General features: G+C 37.8%; 1 protein-coding gene across 2 annotated transcripts in view; it reads left to right on the top strand.

The window, feature by feature from the left end:
- KIAA1328 overlaps positions 1–27,174 on the top strand; it is a 318,181-nt gene that overhangs the window by 251,059 nt on the left and 39,948 nt on the right. For both annotated transcript variants that reach the window (XM_080821739.1, XM_080821740.1), the window contains 2 exons: positions 1,819–2,000; positions 14,523–14,634. In XM_080821739.1, coding sequence (XP_080677865.1) covers positions 1,819–2,000; positions 14,523–14,634 — 294 coding nt within the window. The remainder of the gene's footprint in view (positions 1–1,818; positions 2,001–14,522; positions 14,635–27,174) is intronic.

The following is a 27,174-nucleotide window of genomic DNA, read 5'->3' as shown; positions in this document are numbered from 1 at the left end:
TTAACCCACTGAGCCACCCAGGCGCCCCTGTAGTCATCTTTATTTTAAAGAAATTAGAAGCCAAGTCCCCTGTTGAGATAGAGGATCCGGTTTATTTGAGAGAGAGTGCAGGAGCACAAGCACTCTCTCTTTCAAATACATAAAATCTTTAAAAAAAAAAAAAAAAAAGAAAAAGAACAAGCAGAGATGGGGGCACCTGGGTAGCTCAGTCAATTAAGTGTCTGACTCTTGATTTGTACTCAGGTTGTGATCTCAGGGTTGTGGGATCGATGGAGCCCTGTGCAGGATCCACGCTTGGTGGGGAGTCTGCTTGGGATTCTTTCTTTCCCTAACCGTTTCTCCCACCTTCTGCCCCTCCCCATCCTCCCCAACTCATGCATGCTGTCTTGAAAGAAAGAGAGAAAGAAGGAAAGAAAGAGAGATAGAGGAAGGAAGAAAAGAAAAGAAAAGAAAAAAGAAAAGGCAGAGATGTAGTCCTTGGATTTGCCTACATCTGGAGCTTCTAGGTTAAAGTAAAATTATCTTACATTCACAGTGAGGTAGTTTTATTCTCTTCCTTTTCCTTTCCCATAAATAGAAGTTATATGAGCTAAGATATACATCCACTGGTTAGTCCACATGGGAAAGTGATCCCTGAGTTCTGGTATTTAAAAAATAAATTTTTTTAAGAGTATAAATTTAATATACTGCATTATGCCCGTATAAAGCCATACCACTAGTAGTTATTGTTTCTTTATATCATTCCAAACATAAAGCCATTTAATGTCTTGATTTTTATTAGTAAATTATGATATGAGCAAACATTATTAAAAATTCTGATCAACATAAAATAGAAGCCCAGTGACTTGGATGGGTTTACATGATTTGAATCCTGGTCAAGAGCCCTGAGATTAGCAATGGATCCAGTAATACTCTGTTAACTTATTCACCTTATATACTTATATTCTTATATTCAACTTCTGGAGTTCAACTACCTTAATATTTAGACTCTACTTTTTGATTAAATGTCTTCTCTTTTTTTTTTTTTTCACTTTGACTCTTACATTGTTTTTGGGCATGGGGAAGACAAAACCAAAGTGTCATGAGTCTGTGGTGAGTTTAAGTGTAAAGGAAGAGGCTGGTAGAATAGTAAGGAATATACATCATTGGGACACTTCTCCCTAAAAAACAAAATGTTACAAAAGGAAATGTGTTAATGGTGGGAACACAGTTTATTAGAGAGAAAAACATATGCACATGTGTTTATTTTCATTAAAATTCCTTTTACTCCATACTTGCCTTGTTGACTTCATAATGAACTTATGTGAGGACAGAGACCAGCTATTCCACATGCATCATTGTACTGCTCTGCACACACTCTGGGCACATAATAAATACTGTAACAATTGAAAATGAGAAACACAAATGCATTTTGAAGCAAATTGGTGATATTTTAATCCCTACTGTTCAATTTTAGTACTTGGAAACATTTTAGTTATGCAAGTCTTGTTTTAGCGTACTTTTTATTTCTACAGATATTCTGGTTCTTAGTCATACTCTGTGGCTTTATTAGCAGTTTCATGGGTCTGAGTCTCATTTCCCCAACTCCAAATATAAGCTTTTTGAGGATAAAGACCATTTCTTCTCTAAAATTATTGTGGCAAGATACAAAATAGACCTTCGGTAAATTATTCAAATTATACTTCAATAAAAAATAAGAAAAAGAAGTTCTTGCTGCCGTGAATTGCATTTCAACTCATGCTGAATTTATATGCCTTTATATGATCATATACCCCCCATCTGTGCTCTCTACAGCTCATTCATGTTTATTCTTTTCAGTTTATTGAAGTCAAAATGTGATGGCTGGCTGCTGGGAGCATCATCGTCCATCAAAAAATACCAAGAGTCCCCTAACAGCGGTGAGAATAGAAGAGAGAAGAAAAAAGTTGGGTTTCAATCACATACAGAAGATGATACCCTATGGACATGTCAAAAGAAAGATACATATCGACCCCAAAGAGGTAAGTTTAACATCTATACGTAGCAAAAGGAGAAGCTGTTCTGGGGCCAGTTCTTGCTGGTGGGTGCTAGCCATGAACTCCAGATGATTTTTATCACCTTGAACAAGAGTTAAGTCTATTGCCAATTGACGTGTGTCTGCAAGGCTACAGGTGGCACATCTGCTACATCACTGAATCACGTCAGCCTTTCTCTTAGAATATTCTTATAAGCAACTGTCCGATTTGTACCTCTTTGCAAGCAGCAAACTGTAAGGCTGATTTAACAGTAAGTATGGTTATAGGCATAAAATAATGTTCAAAGTGAGTAAAGAGGACCGGAAATTGAATGTAAATTTCTGCTGGGAGCATAAATTCTAACAACTATAGTTAATCCTCGATTAACTAGAAATATGGGAAGGGTGAAGGAGAGGTCATAGACAATTCTACATTGTAGCTGAAACGAAACTTCGTAAGTCTAAAACATATATTGCCTAGCAGTCTTTTAAGTGCCAGTAATTCTTCCTACTTTAGATGTCACAGATTTTTTTTTAAGATTTTATTTTTAAATAAACTCTATACCCAACATGGGGCTCAAACTCACCACCTCAAGATCGAGTCACACACTCCACCAGCTGAGCCAGCTAGGCACCCAGATGTCACAGATATTTTTCTTAAAAATCAATTATAAAATAACTGAAATGTTGAGCGAAGTGGTCAAGATTTAATTGTGTTTCCTCATTGTTTCTGGAATGGCTTATGGCTTCACCTCTCCTGAAATTATCAAGAGAAGGGCTTCCCAGCAGAGCGGCCAGTCCAAGCTTCCTTGTGCAGAGATGCGCAGGCAAGAGAGGGCCACAACAAGTCTGGGAGCCCCCTCTGCTCACACCTTTTCCCCAAATATCTCTCTTACCTGCTCACAACCATTAACCCGGGCTTCCTTCCTTTTTTTTTAACTTTATATTTTAGGTAATTAATGCGCAGTGCAGTACGATTCATCAATTCCATACGACATCTGGTGCTCATCACAAGTGCCCTCCTTTCATCCCCATCAACCATCCAGCCCATCCCTCTGCCCACCTCCCTCCATCAACTCCATTTGTTCTCTCTCCTTAGGAGTCACTTGTGGCTTGTTTACTCTCTTCTTCACCCCCCATATGTTCGTCTGTTTTCTTTCTTAAATTCCACACATGAGTGAGATCATGTGGTATTTGTCTTACTCTGACTGACTTACTTCACTTTGCATAACACCCTCTAGTTCCATCCACATATCTACCTCTTTTTTTAATTGGACTGGCACGTGCCCCACTCTGGTACTAAGCAACCAACTTTCCGTAATCTCTCTGGCCACTCTTACATTCATTTGTTTGAAAAATGGGCAGCGGTTTAATAGAAGACCTTGTATACCACGCTCTCATCACCTGCCACCTTTGTCATGATTTTTAGTTTTAACTATGATTAATCTAGAAGATGTTTAATCTTCTTCCAAATAACTAAGAGATGATAATTAGTCCAAGATTCTGAAAAGGAACTATCCACATCTTGAAAAGCAAGTACATTTTTTTTTTACATAAGGCAGAAGTTCTACAGACTTCCATTGCATTAGAACAACTTAGAACAACTTTTATCTTTGTAGATTCTGCTACCAGAAACAAAAATGAGATTGAGGAGACTTCATCTCTGAGATAGAATCTTCTTTATTTTCTCTGTGAGTCCTTGAGAGATGGGAAACTCGTATTCTCTTCTTAGTCATTGCCCTTTGGAGAATAGAGAACCAATCAAAACTGGTGTGTGTGGTAGTTACCCTGCAAGTCTTAACATAGTTTTCTGTTAACTTGTCAACAAATTTGTGTTGTGTGCCAGCATGAAAATAAAATGGCAAAATGAGAAAAATGGAGTGTAATAGCAAAGGGACAAATGACTTGTGTTATTGGTTAAGACCACAGCTGCATTAGAAGGCTGCAGTTGAAAAGGCACTTTGAGAAAGGTACCATCAGGCCAGCCCTTACAGTGCTGGAGGTTAATCTCCCCCGGGCCCAGCTACGGAAGCTATAAGACTGGAAAGGGCTTGTGTCCAAAAAAAATCAATTTCTAATTTGAAACAAAATCATTTTTGACTAACAGGGGTTCAGAACCCATTACTTTTTGCTGTATAGTCTGCTGACATTTCAGCACTTTCTGTTGTGCACAATGAATCCTAATAGTCATTTTATAATGTTGCTATACCAATCAATTTAACCAAGACAAAGCTGTTACAATTCTGCAAAGTTTTCAGGAACAGTTTTCACTCACGGTTTTATTTTTTTTGGTTAGCTTTTTTCCTTTTTTGTGTGTGTGTGTGGGGGGGGAGTTTGTTTTGTTGCAGTGGAAAAAAAATAATCTTTCTCATTTTTTTAAGAGAGTTTTGTTTTAAGGTGTTCACAGGAATTGACTTTTTTTTTCTACTTATAAGATTATCATGTAAGGGGTGTCTGGGTGGCTCAGTCAGTTAAGTGTCCAACTCTCCAAGTCAGCTCGGGTCATGATCTCAGGGTCATAAGATCAAGCCCTGAGTCAAGCCCTGCACTGAGCATGGAGCCTGCTTAAGATTTTCTCTCTGCTTCTCCCTCTCTCCTATTCCCTTCCCTGCCCCATTCATGCACATGCACTCCATCTCTCTCTCTTAAAAAAAAAAAAAAAAAAAGAGGATCGTCATGTATTTTTCTCTTCTTTTATTCTGATATGGAGCCATTGCCAAATTACAGTATAGCTGATCATTGAGGAGCTGCAGCTGCCTGTCTGAGTCCTTCTGCTCATGGCAGTGCTGGTATGCGCAGATCACACAACAGAACAGTTACGGCAGTGGCCTTTCCAGTGGTGCACAGCCAGATGGGAGATGGGCTTTACAAGTGTGCTGCAAGGGGTTTGGACACCCTGTGTAACATAAGGCCGGTAACCTAGCACTAATTGCCTCAGTCACACTGCTTGGTTTAGTGGCTCCTTAATTGCTTTTCCTTCTTTAGTGTGTCTAAATTTTTTAACCTACTTTTCTTCTTCGTTTCTTTTGTTGTCTTTAATCATTAAGTACCACGTAGGATGTTTACTGCAGGACCATTAATCTTTATTATCTGTCCCTTAATCCTCTACCTTTTCTGTCCTCCTCACCATTCTGTCAACTTTATTGATACTAAATATATAAAGAAAGACCTGACTCTTAAGAAAAGACCTTTGCGGGGGCGGGGGGGAGTGGAAGAGAGGAATAGGGTGGCTGGGTGAATGGCATTGGGGAGGGTATTTGCTATGGTGAGTGCTGTGAATTGTGTAAGACTGATGATTCACAGACCCATACCCCTGAAGCAGATAATACATTATGTGTTAATTAATTAAGAAAAAGAAAGAAAGAAACAACCTTGAGATCACAACAACGTGTACAGCTTTGTCAGAATCATACTTAAAATATAACTTGTTTTTCAATCATCAGTGCTTGGTATATTCTATTTTAGTTGCCTTTATTGAGCTATGTGGAACAAGGAGACATTACTTAGGAAAATCTAAACTTGAGTCAAGAACTTTTAAGCCAAAGGCACAAATCTGGAAATACAACACTGTTCATTCCTTTTTTCCTCCCTACTTGGCGGTGGTTGTTTTTTTGTTTTTCTTTCCCTCTCCCAGCTTGCCTCTAACCGCCCTTTTCTTATCAATCACCGATTCCCTTTCATAAGAGTCCTCCAAGCTGAGGGCATTTTTTTTCTCTGTGATGCTGACAGGCTAGCAGAGGCCGTGAGGCCACTGAGCAGACATGTTCCAGAATCGAAATGTTATACCTCAGGGCTTGGCATTGCCCATTTCTAAGCGAGACTGCAAAGCCATCCCAAAGCCCCCTGCTATAGTTAGAGCTATGCCTATTTGTTCCTTCTCCATGGATCTCTGAGTCTTCTTAAAACTTCAAGAGAGGCAAAACCTAGAGTAATTTGGATTTAACTGATGGCATTGACCATGCCTCCCATTTTGTCTTTGGGCTTTTTTTGGCTATATAATATACAGCAGCTATCACTGTTTGACGGCCCCTGAGGGACTCCAAAACACATTTTTCTTTTACTAGAAGAGGATTATTATAGACTCATCTGAAATGAGAAATAATCTTGAAACTCCTAGTTGTTCCTCTAAATAAGCCTGTGCCTGCAATGATATGAATGTTCTTTGTAGTCCATGATGGATTAATATAGGTGACAATGTTAAAGAAATAAACAAGTTGGAGTATCCAAAGTCTAGAAGGCATTTCCACGTTGCCTCTAAAGAATACTTATTTGTTTCTTTTATTATTAATATCATCATCATTGTTGTATGTTTAATCATTAGAAAAGGCATCCCAAGATATTACTTCTGATTCTGAGAACTCTGAGCTAAAATATTTATTAAAAGTTGATGCCTTTATCAACAGAACACAGAAGAAAGGAATAGTATAGTGCTATGCATAAAGCCAGACATGTAGATTAAATTGTCCTGCTCAGTCCCCCCCTTTTTTTTTTAAGATTTTATTTATTTATTTGATAAAGAGAGATCACAAGTAGGCAGAGAGGCGGGCAGAGAGAGAGGGGGAAGCAGGCTCCCCGCCAAGCAGAGAGCCTGATACAGGGCTCAATCCCAGGACCCCAGGACCATAACCTGAGCTGAAGGCAGAGGCTCAACCCATTGAGCCACCCAGGCACCGGTGCTCAGTCCCTCTTAAAAGGGAATTCAAGAGACGCCTGGGTGGCTCAGTCAGTTAAGCCTCTGCCTTCAGCTCAGGTCATGAGCCCAGGGTGCTGGGATCGAGTCTCGCATTGGGCTTCTTGTTCAGCAGGAGGCCTGCTTCTCTCTGCCTCTACCTCTGCCTGCAACTCTGCCCGCTTTTGCACGCTCTCTCTGACAAATAAATAAATAAATAAAATCTTTAAAAAAAAAAAAAAGGAATTCAAACGCAAGAGTTGAAGTTGCTGTATATGAAATATTTTCCCTTAAACCAGAGCCTCTACATTTCCCGTTCTCTATAATAGAAGTATCTCAAAATACTTTATAATTTACTAATTTTTTATATTTTGTATCTTTTCCCACTAGAATATGAACACTCTGTGTTTTACTGTTGTATCCCATAACAACATTGCTTAACATGTAGTAGGTACTCATATATTTCTTGAATGAATTGGTGTAACATGATAGATAGACAGATAGATTTCTCGTTCTGTGACTTTGCCCTATTTCCCAGCCGTAAAGATTTGATCAGTTAGACCTTTGGACCTCAGTACCTACAGTGATTAAGAAGTGTACATGCTTGTCCCTTCAGAGTCTTTATGCTGATTGATTACAGTGTCAAAAAGCTCAGTAGAGTGTGGTCTTGAAAACAGCACAGCCTTGGGAATCAAGAAAACTGTACGGTTTTTAAAATTTTTATTTTATTCTGATTGAGATTTAATTTACATACAGTAAAACTACATAGGTCTCAAATGTACAGTTTGATAAACTTTGACAATTGTATACACCCATACAATTAAGATCGAGTACTTTTCTGTTGTTCATGAAAGCTCACTCATGTTCCTTTCTAGTCATTCCCTCCCAAGGCTTCTCTCCTGTGTTTGCACATGGCTGCCTTCTGTATCCTCACATGGCCTTTTCTCTATGAGAATACATCCCTGGTGTGTCTCTCCCCTGCCCTTTTTTTTTTTTTTTAAGATTTTATTTATTTATTTGAGAAAAAGAGCATGAGCTGGAGGGAGGAGGGAGAGAGAATCTAAAGCAGACTCTGCACTGAGCTCCACGCCCAATGCAGGGCTCAGTCCCACAACCCAGAGATCCTGACCAAAGCCAAAACCAAGAGTCCACTGCTTAAGGGACTGAGCCACCTAGGCACCTCCTGTCTCTCTCTTCTTTAGAGACAAAGGGTCATATTGGATTAAAAGCCATCTGTATGACCTCTTTTAGCCTTAATTACATCTTTAAACGTCCTGTCTCCAAATACAGTCACATTCTGAGGTACAGTGAAAGTTAGGACTTCAACACGTGAATTTGGGCAGGTTCGGGAAGCACAATTCAGTCCATAACAACTACTTTTTTCCCAGTCTTTATGTTTTTTATATCTTTTTCTTATCTCATTATACTGCCTAGAACTTCTATTACAATGTAGAATAAAATGGTAAAAGTGAACTTCCATAAGGAAGCCCTGATCTCATAGGAAAAGCAGTTCCCACCATTTAGTATGATTTTAGCTGAACGTTTTTTATAAGTACTCTTTATCAGGTTAAGAAAGTTCCCTCCTCGTTTGCTGAGCGTCTTTATCATAATGAGTGTTGAATTTCATCAGGTCTTTTTTGTGTACCTATTGAGATGACCATGCATTTTCTTTTTTTTATTCTGTTAATTTGATGAATTACACTGATTGGGAGATATTAGTGTGTAATATCTCTTTGGTAATGACCTTGTCAGGGTTTGGTAACAGAGTTATGCTGTGTCATAAATAAGTCAGGATGTCAGCAAAAATGGCAGAGTAGGGACTTCCAGAAGCACTCCCCCCATCACCTTCAACTCCCAGAAATACTGAAAATACTGGCAAAACTGCCAGAATCAGCCTTATCAGAACTCTGAAAGATAGTGAAAGATTAATAAAAATCAAACAAATGCTTAGCCAGCAAAAAGGCCACTGAAACATAGAAGGAGAACTTTGTGGAATTTTAAGTTAGCCTTGTCCCATCCCCAACCCTTGCATGGCAGCATTCATGAAGATGGCATCCTGAGTTCCAAGTATGAGCATCTAGTCCCAGAGAAAGCAGAATAGATCTTGTTCTCAAGGAATTGTGTTTGTCTCTTTTCACCTGTCTATTCCCTAAACGATTCACACAGGGTTTTCCCTAAGCCTGACCTCTCTCAGGACAGAGAAGCAACTACACGTAGGACATTGCTTATAAACATTAAAAACCAAATGAACACACCTGACATAAAAAAGTAATAGTTGAGCCAAACAATAGACACATTGAAAGCCAACAAATTAGACAACCATAGATGAAATGGACGAATTCCTAAAAAACACACAAACTACCAAAACTGACTCAAGAAAGATAGGAAATCTGAATAGGCCCAAACAAGTGAAGTGATTAAGTCATCAATCAAAAACCCCCAAAAAAGACAAGCCTAGGACTTGAAGCAGATGGCTCCACTGGTGAATTCTACCAAATATTTAAAGAATTAACATGAATCCTTCTGGAACTCTTCCCCAAAAACACTTCTTCACTTATTCCAGGCCTCACTCTGATGCCAAAGGCAGACAAAGACTTTATAAGAAAAGAAAACTGCACATCAATATCACTTGTGAATATAGATGAAAATCTCCTCAATAAAATACTAATAAAACTGGATGCGGCAGTGTATTAAAAGAATTACATACCAAGTGGGATTTAGCTCAGGAATGCAAAGGTAGTTCAACACACAAAAACCAACTGGTGCAATATATCACACATATCAGTAGAATGAAGGGGAAGCACACCTGGCCGGCAGTCCGCAGAACATGCAACTCTTGATCTCAGGGTCATGAGTTCAAGCCCTACATTAGACTCCATTGCTGGGCATGGAGCCTACTTAAAATTGAAAAAGAAAAGAAAAAATTATGCTAATTGAGAGGAGCAAGACACAAAAGGCCATATGTTGCATGATTTTACTGATACGAAATATCCAAAACAGGCAAAGCAGATTTATGGTCCCCAGGGACTTAGGAGAAGAAAATGGAGAATGACTGCTTCATTGTTACAGGGTTTTTGTCTGAAGTGATAAAAAACGTCTGGAACTAGGTCGTGTGATGGTTGTACAACATTGTGAATGGACCTAATACCAACAAACTACACATTAAAATGGTTAAAATGGCAAATGTGTATTTTACCACAATTTTAAAAAAATAAATGAGGTAGTATTTTCCCTCTCCTCTGTATTCTGAAAGAGGTTGTGTAAGATTGGTACTGTTTCTTCCTTACATGTTTTATGGAATCCACCACTGAAACATCTGGCTTGGAGTTGTTGCTTTTGTTGTTAGCGTTGATGGTGATGGTATGTGTGTGTATGGGTTTTCTTACTTTGGATTTTATTTTTCTTTAACAGATATTGGACTACTCAGATTTGTCATTTCTTTTTGTGTTCAATTTTGCTAAATTTTGCTTTTCATAAGATTTGCTCATTTCATCTAAGTTGTTGATTTTATTGGCTTAAAATTGTTCACAACATGCCTTTTCTTTAATGCACTTAACATCTGTAGTGATATACCTCTTTCATTCCTGATATTGGTAATTTTTAATTTTCTCTCTTGATCAGCTTTGCTAAGGGGTAATCAATTTTACTGGCTTTTTAAAGAAAAAAAAACAACCTTTGCTTTTTGTTGATTTTTGTCTATTATGTGCTTGTTTTCTATTCCATTGATTCTTGTTCGTATTTTTATTATTTACTTTATACTAATTTGGGTTTAATTAGCTCTTTTTTCCCTAGCTTCTTGAATTGAAAACTGAGATCAATGATTTTAAATCTTTCTTCTTTTCTAATATAAGTATGTAAAACTATAAATTTCTCTCTAAACATTGTTTTAAGCTGCCTCCCACAAATTATGATAAGTTGTATTTTCATTATCATTCTTGTGTTAGCAAGACTAAAGCACCAGGAATGCTTGTCTGCTGATCAGAGTGTAAATTTATACAACCACTTTGGAAAACAGTTTTGCATTATTTATTGAAGATAAAGAACAAATACCCCTTATCCAAGAGATTCCATTTCTAAATATATATACTAGAGAGAATCTCATACACACAATAATTAAGTTACAAATATGTTCATAGCAGCTATATTTAGTTGGCGAGGCTAAAATATGGTAACAAATAGAAAAAATATCAACGGCTTAAGAAACGAGAAGTTTCTTCCATGATCACCTTGAGTATAGAGGTTAGCAAACTTTGCTCATGGCCAAATCCCATCCACTGCTTATTTTTGTAAATAAAGCTTTATTAGAAGACAGCGATTTCCATTTTTATGTATTGTCTATGGATGCTTTCATACTACAATAACAGAGTTGAATAGTTACAACAGAAGCTTAATGGCCCACAAAGCTGGTATATTTACTAAGTGGCCCTGCCACAACAGGTCAGCAAGAAGTAGGAAGGTATAGAGTACACGTGGAAGGTTTTTATAGGATAGGCCTGAAATGGCACATAAAACATCTACTAGTTTTCCAGCCACTGAACATATAACATCTACTAGTTTTCCAGCAGCTGACGTGGGGCTTGATCCCACAACCCTGAGATCATTAGCTGAGCTGAAACCAAGAGTCAGACACTAAACCAACTGAGCCACCCAGGCGCCATGTGCACTTTTATTTTTAAAATGCATATGTTGTCTTTGTGTGTGTGTGTGTAAACAGGTATGTAGTTTTATGAATATGCATAACTGTATGTAATTGTTGGTATACTTAATATGAAATCAAATTTTGTAGAAGAAATGAGTATAATTAAAAGCTGATATGTAACTTCCCAGAAACTTAATAAGGAATAGCACTTAAAGAATTAAGAAAAAGGAATAAGCCTGTCCTATGTCTTAGACCAATCATTCTCAACTTTTGGGGGGTCTCATGCCTTTTTAGAATTTGATGAAAGCTATGGCCCCTTTCCTTAAAGAGTAATGGGCACACATACACACATCACTGTGCCTGCAATTATGAGGGAGTCACACATTCATGAAGTGTATTCATGGATTCCATAGGAGTCCCTGAGCACTCTGTCACAATTGTTACAATTCCTTCTTTAAGTTGTCCTCATCAAATGTCAGTTATCCCAACTAAACTTTTGATAGAAGGATCAAAACAGATTAAATAAGACTAATGTTCAAGTCTTCTATAATAGTAATTGCAGAGATAATTATTCTTTCACCAGGCATATCTTCTTCCCTCACCTTACCCACAATCCCTCTCAGTTGTTTCTACTCCTGTTTACACATTTTAATTTCCCCTCACACCACCCAGGACTCTACCTAGACAGTTGTAGTAGTAATGAGCTGCTTTACCTGCCTCCGTTCTCTCTGTCCCACTCTATTCCAAGGTCTGCCACAGAAGTAATCTCTCCAAAGACCAGTTTGCTTTTTTTAATTGTGTTTGTTGCTGCTGTGTTTTATTTTTGAGGCCAACTAGCACAGTGTTTAAGATTAGTTTGCACTACAAAGTCAAAACCCAGCCTCGTTCCTACTAGCTGTGTGATACTGGACATGCTGCTTGACCTTTCAGTTTCTACTTCCTTATCTATAAAATGAGGACAATAATATAATTTAAGGAATGTTGGAAGGAATAATGAGATAATACATGGAAAGTGATTTAAAGTGATTAGCAAGGTACAAGGACATAATGATGCTCAATAAATATTTCCTGAATACATTAAATATTTAGCCTCAGGGTTTTTAATTGAATACTTTTGCTAATTCCATGCTCCTTATTCCTTCCTATCAAATTACCACCTCCTGCATCAAATCTTCTTTAATCCTACAGCCATACATGATCTCTCCCACTTCTTAATTTCTCAGACTTGTTGTATCGTTTGTTACAGGGGAATAGCCTGAAAGTAGAACTCTGGGATCATATCATCCGGACATGAATATTGTTTCCATCACTTAACTAGCTTTGTGACCTTGGGCAGGTCATGTAAGTCCCCTATGGCTTATTTTACCTATCTGTAAATGAGATGTAAAAATAGTTATCTATTGCTAAGGGGTTTTATGAGAATAAATACAACTAATTTCTAGAAATAGCAAAACTAGAGAGAGAGAACTAGAGGAGGGATAGGAACAAAACAGGAACTTTGGGGAGTGAGGAAATATTCTAAAATCAGATTGTAAAAAGAAATAAGTCAATCCCATGAAAAATTTTTTAAATTATTTATTTGAGAGGGAGAGCGTGCACACGGAGGAGGAGCAGAGGGAGGGGTGAGGGAAAGTATCTCAAGCAGACTGGGTTGTGGTCATGCTTTCACAAGCTATATAAATTTACTACTATTTATCAAGCTGGTAAGTTTAAGATGGTTAAATTTTATGGTATTCAAATTATAATGAAGCTGTTTTAAAAAAAGATAAATGGTATATGGCAGAGGCCTAGAGCAGTACCAGGCACATACTAAGCATACCATATCTGTTAGCTGTTGTCACCTTATACTGCCTTGGGTTATTTGTGATTCTTTACCAGGTTGTTCAGAGTATCTCATGTTCTTACTCTCCCGTCTTCTTTACCATCCCCTAAACTAACTCTGAGCTTAATCCTGACACCAGCCCTTGCCGATCATTAGGTACTTGGTAAATATTTACTGATTGGTGCACTGCATGTACTGATGGAGTTTGTGTCTAGTATGAAAATATACTAGTTTGGGTTCAGGGTCCCATGGGTTTGTGTATACAAAGAAGACAGGATTATGGGTTTAGGTAGCTAGTTTTTACATCTATACATAATAGAGAACAGCCAGTATTAAGTATAGCTTTTGAATACCAAGGATCATGGTGACTGTTTTGATGCTAACCTCTGCACATAGAAGACTCTTGCTTTCTCTGGGTCTGATTTTTCTCTGATAATGCTGAGAAAGGGTACCATTCCCAGAATATAGAATACTATATTCTTGGCATTTGAGGGTCTGGTATTTGCAACACACCAAAGCTGTCTTCATGTTATTTGAATAGTTACACTTTCCTCGAAGAAAGAGTAAATCTTCCCAAATAATTTCTTTAAGCAGCCTGGGCTGTAGTTTTCCAGGAACCAGAAGAAAATTGTGGGTGAAATTCTTACAGTCTTGCAAGAAAAAGACAGGGATGTTTTGTGTTGTTTGGGAAATAATATTAGGAAGGAAGAGGAGAAGGAGAAAATTATTGTTATTAGAAATAATAATTAGAAAACAAACAAAAACAAAAAAATCTTTCTGCCCATGCCATCTTATTTAGCATTCCAGAGGAGAAAAATAATTATTAACTGAACATTGCTTGTTAGAAAGGAACAGAGACCAAATCAGCCCTGGAATGGGTAGGTGAACATCTTTTCCAATCAGACACTTGTTTTAGCCCAGTGTCCAGGTCTTTGAAATAAGCATTCAAGATTTATGTCTGCCTTGAAAGTTTTAGGGGTAAGAGCAGTTTAACTTGGGGGGTTTGGAGGTGCAAAGTGCTGGACTCAGAGAGACGAAAGATGTTTTCTTAGAATGGTTAAAGGGAACAAAATAAAGCAATCTACCTTCTTGGTCATTTTCACGGTAAACTCAAACCAGCAGGAAGATGACAGGCCATCAGGTTTAAAAACAAAATCAGTAGCCAGTCTGTTATTGCACGGAGGTACTTTTTTTAAACATGATACTGTGGATCTCTGATTTTACAAAATCAAAAACAACCCACTGAGTTTCCCATCTGCCATTGTTTCATTTCAGAGGGAAAAAAATAGCTTACTTTTAAAGCTTAGGGATTTTGGAATGTCTAATATATTGCTCAGAATGGACTTTTCCATTTCCTTTTATTGAATGCCCAAATTAATTCCTTTTATTGTTCATACAGGAACAGTGGCAGGAGTTACAAAAGATGCATCCACATCTCCTATGACGACAATAGGAAGCCAAAAGGAGCTTGGAATCACAAGCTCATCAGCACTGCAGCATGACACTTCTCGGTAAGCCTCAGGGATTCTTTGGTTTAACATTCTCTAGGTAAGAGCCTTTTGGGGGGCAGGGAGTCATTTAATAAAGAGTGGAAAACTTTTGACAGTTCTTAAGAGCTGTTACTCAAGAGAGAGGCCTTATTTGGAAGCATCTAGATTTGGCCAGGTTGATCGCACAGAGCTCTTTCCTTTACACATGCCTCGCCTTAATTGAAACTGGTAATTGGCAAGGATTTCCAGAAAAACACAAAGCTAATCCTATCTTTCATCAGAAAATGTGCTTCACAGCAGGTCTTTCCCAGTTTGTCGCAGAATTGTTATACACTTGGACTTCAAGTTTAACTAATTGAATTCATTGATTCTGAAAATTATGGTGGGTTTTGTATTACAGTTTTAAAGGACTGTCAACATTTATGGATACCAGAGACATTTGAAGAGTTAAGAATTTGCTCAGCCTTTTCTGGAGTCAGGAAAAGAAATACATTATTAAAATTTTTTTCACATCCAATAAGCCACCCACCTATTATACATTTAAGGCTGATTATATAAACAGCAACACCAAATGGGCTTAGTTTCAGCTTCCTTGGGAATGTGCTTGTTTGAGCACTTAAATTCCCAGCATCTTATCAGATGAACGTAGATTTTAAGACTTAATTTTAATTATAAAGAACTTTTGGGAAATAACCCTAACACAGAGGACAGTAATGACTGCCATCTATTAGACACCTACTATGTGTCCACCCTTGTATGGACTGTCTGATTTAATCTTCATCAGAGCCTTAGGAAGTGGTACTACTATCATTCTCATTTCCAAAATTAGGAAACTAAGAGATTGAGTGACTGGCCTAAAGTCACATTGCTAATAAGACGTAGAACTAGCTTTTCAGACTCCAAAGCCCATTATCTTAAATACTATAATAGTTGACAATGACAACCTCCTTATTTTGAAGGTGACCCACAGCAAAAAAAAAAAAATATATATATAGTTTACCATGTTCTTTGTCCACTACCCCTTTCTTTTATTTTTAATGCTGCCCTTATTAGCATTTTCCAAGTACCCACATTGAGCTGTCAGTTCTGAAATGTTGAGGGCAGGAGGTCCCTCCTTGGACCACTCGGCGTTGGGGCTGAATGCTTGTGCTCAAAGAGGATCCATCCCAGTCACCTTGAGGGCTTCCTCTGGAGAAGTTACGGGAAAAGAGGAGAAATGGTCTGGATTTTCAGTCTTAGTGAATTTTCCTATTGAAGATTAAAGCGAGCTCTTTAACACTACTTTAATGTGTTTTTGGTGATTGCATTTCAGTTTAGAGAGAAGCATGAAAAAGAATAAAATGTTTCCCCAGTAAGAGTTTTGTAGAACATTCTCAGCACAGATTTTCTGAATGGACCATATCAACTTCGTACAGTTTTACAAGCCCACGTTAGAATTGCTGTGAAGACTCATATTTATGGACCTTAGAAAAGAGATTCTGTATCAGTTAGTTCTTAATACTGCAAATCAGCTAAATATAGATTCACAGAGGTTTCATAAATAATGAGTACTTGGCTAAATAAAACAATGTGTAACACACTGGATTTCATCCTTAGAAATGCATGATGGCATATTATAGGTTTATTATACAAAGTGCAGAGTTGAAAAAAAAGATTCAGTACTATGAAAATCAGTTACCAGGAGGACACAGTGGTTGCTTTCCAGATTTCAGAATCAGAATTATTTGAATTATTTTTATTTCAAAGTGTAGAAAAGGCATTTTTTATAGACTACTTTTCAGTTACATGCAAACTCTTAATGCAAAACAAAACTCTGTTTATTCTTCATCCCAACAAACCTTTGAACGTACTGAGAAGAGTAAAAGCCTATCTACCCTATATTCCCAGAATTTTCCAAACTTGGAAAAGAGGATGGGGGTGGGACAGATGGTGGTGGGAAATAGGTTTTCCTTTGTTCTCTGAAAAGCGTTAACACCTCGAAGAGTCCCATATTGTCCCCCATGCCGGTGATAAAACCAGGCGTGGCAAAGTCATCTTTCTCATTCACAATGTGGGCTGTTAATTGTTCTCTCTGCTGCCTGTCAATATAATGTGAAATTTTCATTCCCCATTCAAGATGGGAAAAGTTGTGGCTGAAAATGTTAACATTTGCATTTTTATTTGTTGATTTATTTAAAGGACAGCCTCTCCCGCAGCAATCCATCACTTGGTGACACCCCAAATATGAATAATGTATTGTAGACTTGCGGTTACAATGTGTAATAAGTGCTAGAGACAGTAAAGGAATGTTAACTATGTTGCAAATGTAATATTTATTGACTCATAAAGTTTATTGCTTTGGAGGTTCAATAATACTGACCATAGGCCATTAATATCACTTATCCTGATTTTAGCTGGGCACCTTTATATGTAGAAATATTCATCTATCTCATGCTAACAAAATAAATAGGTAATTTACAGCACAAGCAAAGAGAGCTTTATAGTTTTCTGTGCTGAGAGCTGCAGTGCTTCTTTCTCTTCATTCACTTCTGGCCTCCAGCATTGATCAGACACCCCAGAGCTGTCCAAGAGAGAAACCACAATGGTCACATTGGCACAAGAGGATGGAGCTGCTGAACCAAACAGGGCCATGCATTTCTGCTTGCCTGAAACAGGCAACGCCTCCCAAACCCCCATCACCTGGGGCTTTTCTCCCTGTCATTCTGAACACCTGGTGAGGAGGTGCACCTTTGAGCGGAAAGTTCAACAAATACTTCTCCAGTCAGGACGCTGGATCAGAGTTTACAGATTCTACTGGATCCTCTGGTCTCCAAGGTGAAACCAGAACTGGTCAGGTTACGAGTTAATTTGTTATGAGCACAGCTGTTACTGATAATTAACCCTTTTGTACCTTCCAGAATTAGGTATGTCCATTGCCAGCAATAAAGATTATACAGGAAATATCTGACACCCAAAGCAAAAGAAGTAATGTTAATTAGCAACCATCAGCTGTAATTGTCATTCCCATTAAGATGCAGAATTATGTATTTCTTCGTTATAAATAACCTTTCTAATTGTACTTGATGTATGCCAATTTAATCAAAAAGTATACTTGCAACAGACCGATATTTGCATTAATGTAGCTTTGGATCTTCAAATCTTTTATTTCAAATTTGGGGAGAAAAAGCGTAGTAGAGCTGTATATCCTTTATATGTGGGGATCTTTTTCTGTCCGGGTTTGGAGATCTAAAACATTTTATGTTAAAATGAAGACAGTATCTTCTGGGATTGTTCACTGAAACAGAAATCTTGTCACTTTTTAAAATACCAGTAAAGTTTCTATCTTCCAGTCATATGACAGCTCAGTGGTAATTGTTCCAAACTGATAAACACAGGCAAATACCAGGCCTGCGGCACCAGGATTATATTCTGAGGCCCCGAAGTAGAATGTTACTAAGGCTTCTTCTCTCTGTTGTCCCCCGATGTATGAGAGTTAATGCTGGTACTCTTGCCCTCGTGTGTGTGTGTGTGTGTGTGTGTGTGTGTGTGTGTGTGTGATGTGAAGAGAGAAAAACAGATCTCACCAAAGCATACCAAATTACTGAATTTGGGGAACTGGAGATAGAGTTGGCCTATTTCTGGGTAGTACTGCTCACCTCTCTACTCTAGCTTTTTTCAAAAAGACTTTTCACCACAATGCAGAGTTGGGAATTTTGCTTTTTTTAGAGAGGGCATGTGCTCACATGCATGTGGGGAGGGGCAGAGGGAGAGAATCCCAAGCAGAATCCTCCCTCCCCTGCCCCAAGCACAGAGCCTGACACAGGGCTTGATCGCATGACCCATGAGATCAAGACGCAACCAGAAGCCAAGAGTCAAACACTTAACCGCCTGAGCCACCCAAGCACCCCCAGAGTTGAAAATTTTTGTTTTCTTTCATTTTGTTGGTTTTTTAGACGTGTTGGAGAGGGGTGATTTTGTGGAGCTTGCTTTTTGTTGAGGGAGGTAAGAAAATATTTAAGTATGTATTTTCAAAGATTTAATAGCTTAATTTGGGGCTTTTTAAAAAATAGCCTAAAAAATAACTTAATTTGATCATTTTTAAAGATTGTGGTCCTTTGCTGTCACACTATATGCTTAATTGTCCTGAAAACTTTGCTGTAAGTTTGTAACTTGAGGAGGTCTCCATAGTGCACATGCTTGTGCCATCATTTGTATCCTGGAGCTCACAGACAACTGTTTGTGCACGGCGGATCTGAAGCTTGTAGAGACTTGCTGTCCATTGAGGTTGAGACTGAGGGACCACGCTCAGAATATTGGAAAACTGGGACCACATTACACTAATCCAGGCTGGAGGAATCCAAGTACCCTGCAGTCTAGAACTTAAACTTCTGTCTTGAAAATTGTATTTTTGTGTGTCTTCGGAAGAATATCTGTCTCCTTAGATCCTCTGCCTATTTTTTATTCAGACTGGTTTTTTGGTTTTGACTTGCTATTGAGTTGTAAGAGTTCCTTATAAATTTTGAATATTAACCTCTTACTAAATATATAGTTTAAAAATATTTTTTTCAGTTTGTGATCACTTCCTTTACAGTTTGATGCAGTCCCATTTGTTTTTACTTTTGCTTTTGTTCCTTGAGCTTTCAGTTATCTTATCCAAAAAATCATTTCAAAGACTGGTGTCAAGGAGTTTTTTTTTCTGTTTTCTTCTAGGAATTTTACAATTCCAGATTTTATAATTAAGTATTTAATCCATTCTCAGGGTTTTTTTTAAATATCATGAAAGATGAGAGTCCAGTCTCCTTCTTTTCCTTCTGAATATCCAGTTTTCCCAGAACCATATATTGATGAGACTGTCCTTTCCCAATTGTATATTCATAGTGCCCTTGTTGAAAATTCATTGATCATTTATGCTTTGTTTTTTTTCTGGGTTCTTGATTATGTTCCATCGGTTTGTGTCTGGTTTTATGGCCAGTACCATACTGTTTGGATTACTATAGCTTTGTAATATAATTTGAAGCCCAGAAGTGTGATGTCTCCAACCTTGTTCTTTTTTCTCAAGGTTTTAGCTATTTAGAGTCTCTTGTGGTTCCTTATGAATTTTGTGATTATTTTTTCTATTTCTGTGGAAAATGCCAGTGGAATTTTGGTAGGGATTGCATTGAATCCATACATCACTTGGGGTAGTATGGTTATTTTAACAATATTAATTCTTTCAATCCATGGAGATGGGATATCTTTCCATTTATTTGTGTCTTCTTCAATTATTTTCATCCATGTTTTATAGTTTTCAGTGTACAAATCTTTCACTGCCTTGATTAAATTTATTCCCAAGTATTTTATTCTTTCTGATGCTATTATAAATGGAATTTTTTCTTGATTTCCTTTTTGGTTAAATCATTATTGGTACAAATAGATTCAACTGATTTTTGTATATTGATTTTGTATCCTGGAGCTTTACAGAATTTGTTAGTTCTAACCGGGTTGTTGTTGTTGTTGTTGTTGCTGCTGATTTGTGTGTGGAGTGTGTAGGGTTGTCTACATATAGAATCATATCATTTGCAGAGGTAATTTTACTTCTTCCTCAACTATTTGGATGGCTTTTATTTCTTTTTCTTTACTTATTGCTGTTGCTTGCACTTCTAGTACTTTGTGTAATAGAAGTGACAGGAGCAAGCCCTGTACCAGACCACAGAGGACAAGCCTTCAATTTTTCCCTATTATGATGTTAGCTGGGGCTTTTTATAAATGGCTTTTATCATGCTGAAGAGATTTTCTTCTATATTTTGTTAAGAGTTTTTGTCATGAGTGGATATTGAACTTTTCAAGGAAGACATATAAATTGCCAACAGGTATATGAAAAGATGCTCAACATCAGTAATCATTGGGAAAATGCACATGAAAACCACAATGAGATAGTCCCTCACACCTGTTAAGATAGCTGTTTTCAAAACGATGGAGGATAACAAGTACATAATGGTGAGGATGTGGAGAAAAGGGAACCTTGTGCACTATTGGTAGGAATGTAAATTGATACAACTATTGTGGAAAACAGTATGGAGGTTCCTCAAAAAATTAAAAATTGAACTACTGTATGATCCAGCAATCTTCTTTTGGGTATATACTCAAAGGAAATACAGTCAGTACCACAAAGAGATATCTGTGCTCCTATGTTCACTGCAACATTATTCACAGTAGCCAAGATATGGAAACAACCTAAATGTCCTATCAGTGGAATAATGGACTTTGGAATAATATTCAGCCTTTAAAAAGGAGATCTGCCATTTGTGACAGATGGCATGGATTAAGCTGGAGGACATTATGCTAAATGAAATAAGCCAGACACAGAAATACTTCATGATCTCACTTATTTGTGGAACCTAAAAAGTTCAAAGCATAGAAGCAGAAAGGAGAATGGTGGTGACCAGGAGTAGGACGGTAGAGGAAATGAGATAGTGGTCAAAGGGAACAAAGTTGCCACACCGTAGGATGAATACATCTAGAAATCTAATGTACAACATGATGGCTATAGTTAATAATACTGTATTAAATATTGGAAATTTGCCAAAAGAATAGATTGCTAGTGTTCTCACCACCCTTTTAACTATATAATTTAAACTATATGAAGAGATGATATATTAGTTTGATTGTAGTAATCATTTTACTTTATATGTGTATCATTAATAATTTCCTAATGTTGAACAACTCTTCCAAAAAATCATGTTGTGGGACGCCTGGGTGGCTCAGTTGGTTAAGCGGCTGCCTTCGGCTCGGGTCATGATCCCAGCGTCCTGGGATCGAGTCCCACATCAGCCTCCTTGCTCAGCAGGGAGCCTGCTTCTCCCTCTGCCTCTGCCTGCCTCTCTGTCTGTCTGTGCTCGCTCGCTCTCCGTCTGTCTCTCTGACAAATAAATAAATAAAATAAAATAAAATAAAAAAAATCATGTTGTATATTTTAAATACATACAATTTTAATTTTTTAAGTGGGTTTTTTTTTAATCTCTATTTTCATTTTAAGTAACTTGACATGGAAATCCAGTTACTTCTAGCACCAGATATGATGATATGACCCTTAAAGACCTTGAACAATGGTTGTGTTGGTCATTTGCTGTGCTGTGAAGAGGGACAGACATTTTCATTTGTCCCTCTTTGTTCTTTGTGGGTCATCAACCAAGGCCTTGGCGTCTGGGCAGTTCAAGCATTGTTTAGTTTCTAATCTCAATTTCCCAGTAACCATTTAGATTATGTAGAAGGAAAAATCACGTAAATATGCTGTTCCTGATTGTAAAAAATTATCTGTTTTATCCCTGGCAAAAAAGTTCTGGGTTGGCAACATAAGTATCAAAACCTATGTTAAGCAATATAGATCTATCATACTATTAACAAAAATATAATGCTGAAAATAATAATTACCTGTTCACAATCCTTAGCATAGTACCTCAGGGTTGACAGAATGCTTCTAACCTGCATTTTCTTACTAAATTGCACCCAAACCCTGAAATAAGTAGTAGTAGTAGTACCTCATTTTACAGCTAGGAAATGGGAACTGGAACTGTCCATGGTCACACAGTAATGAAGCAGAAAAGAGGCCCTGAACATAGTTCTTCCCAGATTTTAGTGTTTTTTTATTCTTCACCATTGCCTAAACTTGAATTTCAGGTCAAGGTGTAGGCACTAAGCTGATAAAATTCTGTTGTAGAGTAGAAATGAGACAAACTTGCCTTAAGAGTTATAGTTTATTTTTATAACTCGATAGGAAGAAGCAGTCATTCAAGAGAAAGAGAAATGCTGTGTTTCCATTATGCACAACAACCAGACTGCAACATTTCCTTGCACTTGTGCCTAGAATCCTCACTGTAACAATATTTTTTTCTCATCTGTAGGTTCACACAAATGGTTTATGTACTCAGCTAGATTCCCTCCTGTGGCTAGCACACAACACAATAACAATCTCCCAGGGTAGAGATAGGGGAGCTTCACTAAAATTCCAAACCCCAAATTAGAGCCCACATGCACTACTTGAGTTTATGTGGTATTTGGAATAGCGGACCTCACTGTCTCCATATTCTTGAGTATGTGACTGACGGCCGTAAGTGACAGTACTGCCCACTCTTCATTGAATGTCTGCTGTATATCAGGTAATGTGTTAGGCAACTACAGATATGTCCATTTAGAATTATATGTTCATATCAATTACATGGCATTGTAAAGCTCTCTTTAATGACTACTAAAACTCAATTGCAAAATACTAGATAAAATTTCTTCTTAGATTTTTCAAAATGACTTGGGCTGCAAGGCTAAGAGCTGCCATTTTAGCTTTATGTGCCCTCGAGTAAGTTTGCCCACCACACGCAATCAGAGTAGCATTTACTGTAACTTTTCCATTTTGAGTCTCTTGTAAACAAAATAAAAACAAAGCCTAATGAAGTGACACATGCAAAAAATGATGACAGTAAAAAGGAATAGCCTGAAAACTTAGAAAAGCATGTGTTAAATATGTAAAAGAAAACATGAAGTATAATGTGCCTCTCTGTCTTCCATCTTTAATCAGAAGGATGGAAAGCCCAACCATTCAAAAGGGGTTTTGCTTAAGTTGAGTTGATACTTTGAAATTCCCTGCCAGCAGGGGCATTACTCCCAAGAACAGTTGAACACATGGAAATTCTTACGTGTTTGATGAAAAGATGTAGCTTTTAATTAAGCCAGGATATTGTGTTGTTACTGTAATTCCCACTGTTAAAAGCCATTAATATAATCATCCATTCCTCTGACACACAGTTATACTGTGTATAAGTTTACTTATTTATTTTTTTTAAGATTTTATTTATTTATTTGACAGACACAGATCACAAGTAGGCAAAGAGGCAGGCAGAGAGAGAGGGGGAAGCAGGCTCCCTGCTGAGCAGAGAGCCTGATGTGGGGCTCCATCCCAGGACCCTGGGATCATGACCCGAGCCAAAGGCAGAGGCTTTAACCCACTGAGCCACCCAGGCGCCTCTGTGTATAAGTTTAAAAAACAGAAACAAACAGGCTACATAGAAATAATAGAGATAACATAATTCCAAGAAATGAATTCAGCTTGAGGAAGCTTGTCAAGACATTCTTAACCATAGAAAAAAAAGTACTGCACAGAAAAAATATACATTCAAACAGCTGATATTTACTAGTCACTTAGAATTCGGGTCCCTTGGTTTCAGGAATTCTAAGTTCTGGATGAAGGAGTTGTAAGAGCTCCTTCAGTGTTCACAGTTTTCTATATTTTCCAGATATTCTGCAGTGATGTATTACTTACATAATTTTTAAAACAATATTTAAAAAGAAAACAAAGGGCATGTAGTAATAGGAGGTAAACCCATTTCAAAATTTTTTACTCTACAGTTTCAAGTATTTCCAAATACCCTAAGGTTCACCTTGGAACATATGACATAAATATGTTATTTCTTTGTTGAGCCAGCAATAGGTGAGGATTATGCTTCCTTGGTGTGTCTTCTCCAGGGCACTGAACGCTAAAAAATGGTATGATTAGTGACATCTGTTCAGCATTGCCAGTTCCCATTATCATTTCACAGTGTTTATCCTCATGAACTGCTGTTTTAGAGTCGTTCGTTTGCTCCAAGGTCACCAAATTCCCTGAACTTCAATGTTAAGAAACATTTGTTGAGTGTCACTTAGTGTTCTAGGCAGTTCAGTGCTTTTCTAAAGTTCTTTTATATATGTCACCTGACATAATCCTCAGAATCATGAGAAAATAAAGCTCAACGAGGCAATTATAGAACAGTCTAGAGCTCAGGTATAATAATTATAACACCTGGGTTTATAGACCTAGGTTTGAATGGCTTTGAACAAATCATTTAATTTAATCTATGAGATGGGGATAATACTATCTCCTCATAGGCCTGTCATGATGATTAAACAAAACAGTTTACATAGAGTACTTAGCACACTCCCTGTATATCACTAAATAGTAGTTGTCATTGTAGAACTTCCCAAGATCAAATAAGCAATAAGGAGCTAGGATTTGGACCTTGCTCTTGTAATTCCAAACTCTATGTGTGTTCCCTGACAAAAGGTTGGAAATAGGATTAGGTTCATCTAAGAAGTTGGCAACAGGGTTGTATTTTTTCATTGTCACTATGCAAACATGTTTGCAAACATGCCTTTTATTTTACCTCTCTAAGCATGACTTCTCCAATGAAAAGAAGAATTTTAATAATTACCTTGAAAATTTGCTCAGAGTATTAACTGTAGGTAAGCAAAGTTAATTTAGTTAGATAAGCACCCTAATTTGGTGCTGGGCCATAGTGTGCACTCAGTCAGTGTTCACTCCTTTCCCTGTGGGAGAAGGAGAGATGCCAACTCCCCGCTGAGTAGGGAGCAATAGGGGGGGCTTGAACTCACAACCCTGAAACTACGATCTAAGCCAAAATCAAGAGTCAAATGCTCAGTGGGCCAAGCCACCCAGACACTCCAGTGCAAGGATTTCATTTATTATATTCATTGATCTATCCTTGTCCTAGGAGAAAGCCTGGCACATAACAGACATTCCATAAGAATGAATAAATGATCACAAAGTAATCGTTTCCTTTTCAGCTTTCCCGTTCATGGCATTCCTGTAGACAATGATTTTCCATTAGGTCTTCTTCACATCTGCAAAAGAACCATGGGTTGGTGCCCTGCTTATACATTTAACCATGCTTCTTTTACTTCCCAGAACTTCCTTGCATTTTCACGGACTTTAAGGTGTTCCTGTTTTGTAAGGATTGAAAGATGTCTAGTTTTTTAGGAGGTTTTCAAGGAGCAGATTGTCCATTGTGAGTGGTTTCAACATGTTCTTTACATTGGGATTTGATTGCTTGGACAATGTCCCATGGGTCTCTTCACTTAGCTATTCCTTTGCTTGTGTTCAGCCATAGCATACAACTTCTAAGCCTCTGCTTTGGACTGTGCCTACTTTGTTGTTCTGGTTTCATCAAGTTAAAATCCTTTCATGCAGACAGGCATCATGGCTTAGAGGAAGGGGCATAACTATTAAAGGCCAAAGATGTGGATTCATCCAGCCTCCACAACTAACTAGCAGCAAAACCTTGACAGAGTCCCTTGACCTTCCATCTCAGGCTGAGCCTTACCCTTTGTTTAGAGACAAAATCGAAATGAAATCATATGCATCTTCCTCTTGATTTCAGAGTAGTTAGTACATTTTGAGAATAAAATGAAAAATAAACATTTTCAAAAACAAATAAGTGATTCAGAATAACATGTTTTAAATATCCCTTCAAAACCTTTGGGTTTTGTGCTAGCCAGTAGTTTGGAAACATTAAGTAGATAAACGTGGTACCCATCATTCACAGCATGGTGCAAAGCAATTATATGGGTATCTCTGACCTTCCTAGTTGAAGGGGACTGGATGCAATTTACATTTCTGGAGATTATGCTATGTGAACATGTGTTTACTGAGGGTTTTTCCTTTTTAATGTTTAAATGAAACCATGTCTGGAAAACATCAGATCTTATTTTCAGGGGGATGTCCAGAGAAAAATAAGAAAAAAGTTAACAACCTCGAAGTCCAAATTGAGGTCATTAGCCACCTGGAAAGAGGTGACCATATCTTAGTGTAAGCTACCTGCTCTGCCTTAGGGAAAGAATGGTCAGGATTGTGCATGAGAGTTCCAAAATTGCCACTGAGTAAATCAAAGACCTTATACTTATAACGGAGAAGACAGACAATAATGTAGTTAATGGTCACTGGCTAATGCATCTTAGCTCAACTGGATCTCTTTATATACTGTTTGTATATTTAAATATATTATATATATACACACACCACTTTAAATATGTTTAACACTTTTTTATTTGAGTGTAGTTGATACACAGTGTTTCAGGTGTACAACATAATCAACTTCTCTGTATATTATGCTATCCTCATCACAAGTGTAGCTACCATCTGTCACTATAGATCACTATCGCAATACCATGTATATTTCTTTTTTTTTTAAAGATTTTATTTATTTATTTGACAGACAGAGACCACAAGTAGGCAGAGAGGCAGAGAGAGAGGGGGAAGCAGGCTCCCCGCTGAGCAGAGAGCCCGGTGCGGGACTCGATCCCAGGACCTTGAGATCATGACCTGAGCCGAAGGCGGAGGCTTAACCCACTGAGCCACCCAGGTGCCTCCCCATGTATATTTCTTATAGTGAACCTTTTATTCCTGTGACTTACTCAGTTCATACCTGGAAACCTGTATCTCCTACTCCCTTTCACCCATTTTGTCCATCCTTCCACCACCGCTCCCCCTCCCCTGACAACCATCAGTGTGTTCTCTGTATTTATAGGTCGGATTCTACTTTTTGTTTGTTTATTCATTTGTTTTTTAGAATGCACATATGAGTTATATGGTATTTAATTTAGTCTGACTTATATCACTTAGCATAATACCCAGTAGGTCCTATATTGTTGCAAGTGGCAAGATTGCACCCCTTTTGTGGCTGCAGAATATTCCAGTGTGTCTGTGTGTGTGTGTGTGTGTGTGTGCATATGCATATGTGTGTACCCACCACATCTTTTATATCCATTCCTCCAGCAGTGGAC

This window comes from Martes martes, assembly GCF_963455335.1.
Source record: "Martes martes genome assembly, chromosome: 13".
NCBI classification, from domain to species: Eukaryota; Metazoa; Chordata; class Mammalia; order Carnivora; family Mustelidae; genus Martes; species Martes martes.
The sequence above is the reverse complement of the archived record's forward strand: the minus strand, read 5'-3'. Positions and strand labels throughout refer to the sequence as shown.